Source organism: Phyllobates terribilis, unplaced genomic scaffold, assembly GCF_046119375.1.
Source record: "Phyllobates terribilis strain yellow unplaced genomic scaffold, ASM4611937v1 Scaffold_2__4_contigs__length_985480577, whole genome shotgun sequence".
In the NCBI taxonomy this organism is placed as follows: domain Eukaryota; kingdom Metazoa; phylum Chordata; class Amphibia; order Anura; family Dendrobatidae; genus Phyllobates; species Phyllobates terribilis.
This window is the reverse complement of record NW_027362762.1, coordinates 108,118,513-108,128,246: the sequence shown is the minus strand read 5'-3', so window position 1 is coordinate 108,128,246 and position 9,734 is coordinate 108,118,513. Positions and strand designations below refer to the sequence as shown.

General features: G+C 39.4%; 1 protein-coding gene across 2 annotated transcripts in view; it reads right to left on the bottom strand.

The window, feature by feature from the left end:
• Positions 1-1,893: 1,893 nt before the first annotated feature.
• The window catches only part of MTUS2 (microtubule associated scaffold protein 2), an 833,540-nt gene continuing 825,699 nt past the window's right edge, over positions 1,894-9,734 (bottom strand). For both annotated transcript variants that reach the window (XM_073662484.1, XM_073662485.1), the window contains exon 15: positions 1,894-6,599. In XM_073662484.1, coding sequence (XP_073518585.1) covers positions 6,389-6,599 — 211 coding nt within the window. In that variant the 3' untranslated portion in view covers positions 1,894-6,388. The remainder of the gene's footprint in view (positions 6,600-9,734) is intronic.

Here is a 9,734-nt window from a genome sequence, read left to right as displayed (position 1 = left end):
CGTGTGACGGAGAAAACAGAGTTTCAAACACCTGGCCTGTAGGTAAGTAGTTTGAACAGCAAACTGGTGTGAATTGCTTCACTGACACACTAAAGGAAATTTTTAATGGAGGCCAGAAATGGCAGTATTTTCTGGCATCATATATGTGATCCGTTTGAAAGAGAAAACACAGTTTTAAATAGCTGGATTTCTAGTGCTGTAATATGGAAAGGACCTGGCTGTATTCTGCAGTGCCAACAAACAAATGGTGCAGAAAAAATGGTGTTCTCTGGATTGCTTTTTAAGCAAATAATGAGGATTAAGATCCAAAGAAAAATATTCCTGGCCCCTGAGACCTGGGCCTTTGTATAGAAATATCTAACAGCAGCAGAAGGCAGAATTGGAATGGAGCCTCTTGTGCTGTATGCACTGCAGTCTGCTATATACCCTGCCTATATACACTGTCTGCCTCATATCTCTGCAGATGGATTAGTTAGTCCTCAAAAGGACTGTTTGTTAAGATGGATATCTGTAATGTACGGTTTTTCTCCCTACACTACCTAATACACAAGCAAATCTCTCCCTGACGCAGGAGCAGCAGCACCTCTCCCTACACTGTCTGATTCCGGAGTGACTGTGACGGACATGGAGGCACCAGGTCTGATATAGACCTGATGACACTGTGCGGCCAGCCAATCACTTTAAAGCCCCAACCAACATGGCTGCGGCATTACAGTGAGTGGCAGGCAATCCCTGCATGTTCATTGGCTCTGTAAAGAGCGCCAAACATGTAGGGAGGAGACCCGAGCTCCCACCGAGCAACCCCGGAAATACTTGGCGAGCACGGAGCATCTCGAGTAGTGAGATGCTCGGGCGAGCACCGAGCAGTGGCAAGCACGCTCGCTCATCACTAATACTGATGTTTCCATACAGCTCCAATGTGATGCTGGTATACATTTCACATTTATGCCAGAGACTTTCCTGACATATATGCTCAATACGCTCACCTTAGCTCATTGCATTGTGTTTTCAAGGGAATGTAGCATCAAAAAAAATGCCATATTGTTTAAATCGTAATTGTAAAGTGCTGCGGAATATATTGGCACTATATCAATACCATTTTTATTATTATAAATCAGATTTTTAAGCTAAACAAAAATGTTTGATAGTTATATGGAAAATAGAAAAAAAACATGAAAAATAAAGCCAAGAATCTTGCCATTTTTACCCCGTTTACTAGGCCTAATATCTGACTCACACTTCCTCTTCTGTATGGATGACTTTACAGCAGTGTTGTTATCATGACAAGCTTGATCACAATGACAGATAGCACAGGATCCACCAAAAATGTCACAGCTCACCTCCATCTCCTTCCTTCAGAATTACCTTTATCCAGAATTACCTTAAAAAAACAACTCTCCGACAGAATGTCATTGAGTGAGAGGCAGTCTACTGCTGGCCATGTCCATGTGGTTGTTGAAAAGTCTAGTATTAGACTTATCGGACAGTGTGAAAATTGCAAGATTTCCGAATTTGATGTTTTTCTTTTTATTTCCATACCAATGCAAAAAAAAAAAAAAAAACGATAAATTTACCAAAAAAAAAATAGGTAATTTCATGATGGCACATTGCCTAGGTCCATCGGATGGAAGTCTTGTCTCCTAGATTTTGTTTCCACGATGAGTTTTTGGTGTGTTTTTTTTTTTACGCTGCATATTTTAGAAAAAATACAAGTAACCTATTTTACTTACTGGGTGCAGAAGGAGTGCAGAAAATCTGCAACATCAAAAACTCATCGTGGGAACCTAGCCTTACCTTACCTTTACACCTTCTTCTGAAGATATTGATAAATAAGCATTTATAAGCCATACAGCAGAGAATAGTCACACAGGCTACATTGATTTTGGCAAACAATTCTTCCTTTTTATGAACAATGATTTTATTTTCTAATGACATAAATGAAAAGACAAGAAAATTCAACAGGAAAAAGTGAAAAGTAGGCAAAGCTATTAACACATTTAATAATATTATTTAAGAAGAACAAGGGACAACCTCGATCTGAGCGAACCCTTGTTACACAGTGCCGTGGATGAGGTTAGTAAGGTGCGAGCGGACGTATCCTCATCACTTTACAAAGTGATGGTTCATGCCATCTAAATTAGAACTGATCCGTTTTTTTTTGGGTGATGGTACATCTGTAATGTAATGTGACTTTATGGAGTGTTACCTTGAAAAAAAAAATTAAAAATTTAAGAAACACAGTTTTCTGTCTTGGATAATACATGGACACTCCCTGAGATAAGGTGTTGTTGCCAAAGTAAAGCATTCTACATTTTGCACATTTTGGGCACAGTCCATGAAAGTTTCATGTTATTGTCGGGGGAAAAAGGAAAACTGGAGCTATGTACTAATTAAAAAGTCTAAATGGTGCTGAAGAGTTGACCTCCAGAGTTCAGAGCAAATTAAATCGATTGCTATAAAGTAATTTTTGGTTAGAGAACACCAAACCTCATGTGTAGATGAGAGGACTTGGTAAACTCCTGTGGTTCCTTCAGCCATCACTAAGATGTTGCATACTGTGGTATTAAAGGGATTACTTTTTAAATTGCAATGTATACAAATGTCCTGAAAGGATATTAATATCTCTTTTAAAGTATTTACTGCGTTTCCAGCATGACTTTTTTTTTTTTGCTTCAAATTTGTCCCTCTTAGTGCTGCATCTAATGTATGCTACAGAAGACAGGCTCTAAACAAAATTGGTTTCCTTCCCCCTCTGGCAGCTGCCAGTATAGTTCCTTCTTACTTTCCCTGGAGGAGACTTTCCTTTCTTAACAAGGCAGCCATATTAACACAGAGGCTCTGCTCCTTCCCTGATAAACATGCCAGAAAGCGGTTTCTATTGGTTGCTCTGGAAAGGGCCACGAAGACAGTGATTGAGCATGTGTGTCCACCAGCACTCAGCAGTTTGGGTGGATGTGCACAGTGTTAGAAAGGCGCCACCTGGTGTTCAAAGTGTGAGCAAATTAAATGTCATAACTCTTTACTGGACTGTTTTCTTAACTTCGTGTACATGGAAAAATTGTCCATTTTTTATGATCTTTTATGCTATAAATGGGATATTTAGTGGTGAGGCAAACCCTTTGATAATAAAACCGCATGCAATTTTTTTTTCTAGTGTGGCTATAACAATAAAAGAAACCAAAATTGGTCAGTACCTCGTAGCAAAATGAAATAAATTAACTTTGAAGGAGATTTAGTGCTCAGTTTAAGGCTGGTTTCACAAATCAGACATTAAAGAGGTTGTCCACTACTATTACACTGAGGGCCTATCCTTAGGATAGGTCATCAATGTCTGATCGGCCGGAGTCTGACACCCGGCCCCCCCGGTGTCGGCGGTGGCCAGAAGTACTCAATTGTGGAGCTGGCCGTCTACTTGTAGTGACTGCCGCACGGTACTGCACATCTGACTACTTTTGATAGAATAGGCCATGCCATCAATGTAACAGTAGTGGACAACCTCTTTAATGGTCCAAGTATGGACTGTGATATCTGGTCTAGCCTCCGGTCTCCTCATCTGAGCTCAACAGGCTCATAGAAATATAGGAGACTGCAGAATTTGGGGCAGGAGACCACCGGCCATTTAGGACATTGTGGTCCATACCCAGACTGTGAAAATTGGTGAAACCAGCTCAAATATAAGAACAAAAAGAAGCTCTGCTCCCCCATAAACATAAGTTTGGAGAACAGAATGGTGAACCTAAAAGTAACATGGTTGTAAAAGGTGGACATCCACCAAAAAGGTCACATGTCCTTCTTATAAGTAAAAATGTTTTGCCAGATATCAGTTGGGTATTTGAGATCAGTCCAAATGTCTTCTGATTGACGGCCTAAACTATAACTTTTTTTTTCTAGTTTCATGTTAAAAAGGACGGCTCTAAGATTTTATCTATTTCTAGCTCCTCTGTGTAGGAATATTACTGGATAGATCTGTATGTTTCAAACTATTTTATAAGAAAAAAATAATGGTGGAGATTTACAAAGCAAAATGCTGTAAACCCAGTGGCATAACGTGAACATTTTGCATTGGAGCCCACATTCTTCAATAGGGCCCCCAAAACATAATAGGTATTTTATAGTATTGGTCTTTTCATGTCATCTAACTTTGTAGACCCCCAAAGCTCCAGGGCCCATGTGTAACTGCAACACCTGCACCCACTATAGTTATGCTCCTACGTAAAACTGTCACAAATCCTGGCTATAAAATGTATTATATTTGGGAGTCAAATTTATAAATGTTTTTTGGATACTTTTTGCCTTCGCTTTAACAATTTTCTAAGAGCGTATTGGCGTACGTTGTACAGTTGCAATGAAATGGCATAAATGAGAAGAGCTTGTCAAATACCAAGTTTCACTACATTTTATCATCTCACGAGCCATGTTGATATGTTTAACGATTTGGAGAAATGATGCAACCTTCAGTATCATTAATAAATCTCCCTGGTTATAATGATATTTCATATCAATGCGACTGTTGCAAAATCTACATATTTTCCTACAAGTGGAAAATGTTGTGCATCATTTGTGACTCAAAATTTAGGGAAACCTTGAGGTCGTGGCACCTAAAAGTTGCAGCCCAAACTTTTTACAATTTCCTATTAAAAGGAATTTGCCAGCAGGTTTTTGCTATTTAATCTAAAAGCAGCATAATATAGGACAAGAGTCTCATTCCAGGGATGTGTCACTTACTAGGCTGCGTGTTATAGTTTTAATACAATCAATGTTTTATTAGCAGGAGATGATCACTAGGACTAGGTCTCATGTGCAAGCTAGTCCAGCTAATCGGTGTTACCCCGCCCCCATCATTGATTGGCAGCTTGCTGACAATATGCAGATACAGGAAGCTGCCAATCAGTGGTGTAGGCGGGGTTATACAGAGCACTGCTAGATCTACAGCAGAGAAAACAGGGATTCTATCAAAATTACAGCAAGCAGCCCAGTAAGTAACACATTGCTGGAATCAGGATCTCTGCACCTACATCATGCTGCTCTCAGATTCCATAGCAAAAACCTGCTGACATATTCCCTTTAAAACATTTTTCTACTGGTTATATTAATTCAACGCCTTACGGCACCCTACTATGCTGCAGAACAAATACCATAGCATTGGGGATATAAACCCAGGATAGATTTCCTGCAGCATTGAATCACAGTGGAAAGGTGAATTTCATACATGAGCAAACATGGCTAACTAAACAACGAAACACATAATGAATGCCCATATAGGTTTTTTTTTTTAATAATAATATGATTGTAATAAATTGATATTACATTCCAAAATAAATCTTTCTATCTAGCTCCCTATTATTTTCAGGTGGGCGCGTTGCTTACCTATAAATTTACACACACACACACTTCGCATAAAAACGAACTAGAAATCGGGTGCATATCTGCAGGCAGAGTCCTATATTCACATGTGCATTACAAAAAATTTACAAAAAAATGTAAAAAGTATACGTTCTTACACATAGAGGAAGAGTATTCAGAAGCTAGGACTAAACACAACAATGCCTTGGAATACAATGTAACAAGGTCCATGGAACATGGGTAGAGTCTGGGAGTTGGAAGCAAAAGTCATTGGAAGGTAGTATCTAACTTATGTACATCGAAAGATCTGGCTTCTCCATTCATGGTCTTGGCCAATACATAGCGCCCCCTATTGGCCGTGAAAGCCTATTTGTCAAAAACATCAAATCCGGATAAAAAAAAAAAAAAAAAGACAAGAATCCAGTGAAGCCATGTAACAAATCGCAGAGAGGAAAGGAATGCCTGACATGCGGGCAAAGCATTGGATTATTGCGTAGGCAGCCTTAACCTGTCAGAAGCTGGTGATCGTGTGGTACCATTTGGAAGGCGCTTTTTCTGGTTTACATCGGTATAGATTAGTGTTACTTTGTTACAATAAGCGGTAAAAACGAGATGGACAGAAACATGTCCCGTTCAGGTAGAAGACAGAGGCACGGCTTAAAAAACAGCTGATCAAACACGTCAGCAACATAAAAAAACAAAAATACACGAGCTCTCGTATGTACATTGCATCATATGTACAAATCAACCTGTAAAGTGTGTGCAATCATGTATACAATAAACCATATTGTACATGTCCCCAGCATATTGGACTGTATGTAACCTGAAACATTGGTGTGACTTGCGAGGAATTGTTTTAGTGGAATGTCTTTTTTTTGTTTGTTTCCTTGGCTTGAGGTCCATGTGAAAGACAGGTGGTGTCGTTGTACCTTCTTTAAGAGTCTTCCAAAAAGGGACATTGGGTTTTACATGCAGTCACAGGAATCCAAAGACTGATCACTGCAAGGAACGGTACCAAAATGGAGCTTGTCCATCATATGGATTGTCATCTCTGAGCAGAGTTGACTTTGGAGGGTGACAGCTGACCCGAAGAAGTAGAGTGATGGACGGGAGAGGAGGGATACTTGATAGGACTCATGGAATCCGCAGACTGCAGCTTCCATACAAGTTCCTCATTGGTACGGCTTAATCTTTTCTTCTCTTTGCTCTCTTTTTCAACACTTTCTTGCAGGTTGGCATTTTCAACTGATAATTGCCTAAAGTATAAAAATAAAAAAATAAAACAAAAACATAAGTTGACAAGTGATACTCTAATCATGACATGAAGAAATCCTGCTTTTGAACAGAACCCAGTTTTTCTTTAAAATGTGCTTATAACATTTAAGGGGAATTATGGTTTTAATACACTTTTTTATATATCTCTACAGTTTGACCATTAGTGGCCGCTATTGTTCATTTTAATAATTGTGCTGCAGTTTCATCCTTACCACTGTAGGTTGCGGTTGTGTTCTGCAATTGCCCTTTACCAAGATGGCGGATTCTGAATCTATGGAATTCATCTTGCTTCCTGTTTGAGCCTACTTAAAGCCACATGGAACTCTCATTGCTTGAGTATTGTGTCTAGCTATTAGCCTAGTTTCAGTCTACAGCTCCTGAACACTCTTACCCAGACTGTTCTAAGTCATTTACAGATTGTTTCTTACAACTCCTAGCTAACTACAAGAACTTCTACTACCGCTTGCTGTTCCTGCTTTTGCTCCTTCGGCCACTGATTTCCAGCAGTACTACGCCAGGATCGTAACACCATGCCAAACACACATGACTAGTAATGCGGCATTACATCACTCACCCCGGATATGTGTGTAAAGAATTCACTAGTAGAGGAGGGTTTTGGAAGCTGTGGACCCGGATGTTTAAGCACCAAAGACTGCACTGTGAAAGGCTTTATAACAATCATGTGATTGGATTAACCGGATACTTTATCCCCTTAGGAAGCTGTACATGTGAAACGCGTGATGAGGTAGTGGATTGCGTGCCACTCAGACACAACACGAGCAATTGCTTTTGATCACACATGGTTTTGTCAGCCTTATAATTTAATTAAATTAAATTAATTTTGGTTGTATTAATACTAGGACAGATATACTATACCTGTATGTACTGACATTTGAGGTATATGGCTGCAATTAAAAAAGAGATAGCTAGGATGTGTTAGAGATTTGATGAAACTGTGTGTTTTCCACTTATGAAAGATTTACATAGCACTACTACTTTAAACAATATATCGAAAATAGATTAAAAGGATTCAAAATAGTAATTATTTTGATACAGTTCAGCCATGTGTATTTTGCCTCGTGGTTCCCTCACACCACTGCACTGCCGGCGATCATTGGTTGAACTATAATTATATTTTTAAAGAGAACCTTATACCAAATTTTAAAAAGTTGAACTGGACACACGATGTAATAGTGGCTGCAGAGCGCAATAAAATGTGTTTTGTTTTTTAAACCGGTTCCCGACCGCCCACTGTAGATAAACGTCCGCGCTGCCTGGGCTCTGTGCAGCGCCGACGTTTAAAAACGGTGGGTGGTCTCGCAGCGCTCAGGACCCCTAGGGTCCTGCAAGCGCTGCGATTCCGGTGCAGAGCGTTAGCTCTGACAGGGAACATCATCGGGACCTGATTAGATCAGGTCCCAGTGATGTTAACCCTTAGCTGTCATCTATATGCTGTGATCTATAGTGATCACGGCATATAGGAGACAGCAGGAGGAGAGGGGGTCGTCAACTTACCTCTCCGAAGACCTCCGTGTCCTTCCAGGACCTGGGGTTGCTATGGCAGCTGGAGGTCACATGACCGCCTCCAGCTCTGCCATATATGGTGTCCTGTCTGGCTCAGCTACAGCTGAAGCCTGGCAGGACACACTGACTGTGTGAAGATCTCATGTAATGTAATATATGTCTATTACATTACATGAGATCAGTGATCAGAAAAATAAAAATTAATGTCCCATACAGGGACTAAGTAAAAATGTGAAAAAAAGTAAAAAAAAAGTTTTTAAACTATTAATAAAAAAATCACAAAATAAATAAAAATAAATAAATAAAATATTAAACCAATAAATCCGTATATTTTTACAAAACCAAAAAAAGTACACATATTTGGTATCGCCGCGTCCGAAACAACCCGAGCTATAAAACTGTCGCACTAATTAACTCCTTCTGTGCACACCGTAATAAAAATAAATAAAAAACGGAGCAAAAAAATATGCTTTTTCATCATATTGCCAAACAAAAAGTGGAAAAAAATGCGATCAAAAAACAAAATAGAAATAAAAATGGTACCACTGAAAACGTCATCTTGTTACACAAAAAAAAAGCCGCCATACAGCTCCATCAGCCGAAAAATAAAAAAGTTATAGCGCTCAGAATAAAGCAATGCAAAAAAAATATTTTTTTCTATAAAATAGTTTTATTGTGTAAAAACGCCAAAACATAAAAAAATACAGTAAGTGTAGTATCGCTGTAAACGTACTGACCCGAATAATAACGCTGCCTTATCACTTTTACCACACGCAGAACGGCATAAAAAAAAAACTCAAAAAACAATTCCTGAATTGTTTGTTTTTGTTAATTTTACCTCCCAAAAAACGGAATAGAAAGCGATCAAAAAATGTCACGTCCCCAAAAATGGTACCAATAAAAATGTCAACTCGTCCCGCAAAAAACAAGCCATCACATGACTCTGTCGGCCGAAATATGGAAAAATTATAGCTCTCAAAATATGGTGATGCAAAAACTAGATTTTGCAAAAAAAGCGTCTTTTAGTGTGTGACAGCTGTCAGTCATAAAAACCCGATATCAATCTGGTATCTCTGTAATCACACCGACCCGAAGAATAAAGTAATCTAATCAGTTATATCACACTAGGAACGGCGTAAAAAATAAATAAAACCAATTCTTCACCTGCTACTGATTTGTTTATTATGTCCCCAAAGATCCCAGTAAGGCTCTGCCCACATTTATCCTGTGCTCTGCGCTGAGCACTTACACCAGAGTTTCCGTGTAAATCTCTGAAATACATGATTCAGCCGGAACCCATGACGGAAGATTCCCTGTAATGAGACAGATATAGGCCACTGTGGACGCCGTCTAGCCTGGGATCCCACGGTGTCATTTGTTTTAGGCGTGCATAAAAGTGCGGTTGGCCACAGTTTTGTGCACTTCTGAAAAAAAGGACACCGCTACACAGAGGCCAGACGGTGTCCAGAGTAACTCTGCTGCCTCATTACAGTGAATGGATCCTGCAGGGGTTTCATCTGAATTACATCACTTGGAAATTTAGATGGAAACCCCGATGTAAGTGCTCAGCCTAGAGCGCCGGATAAATGTTA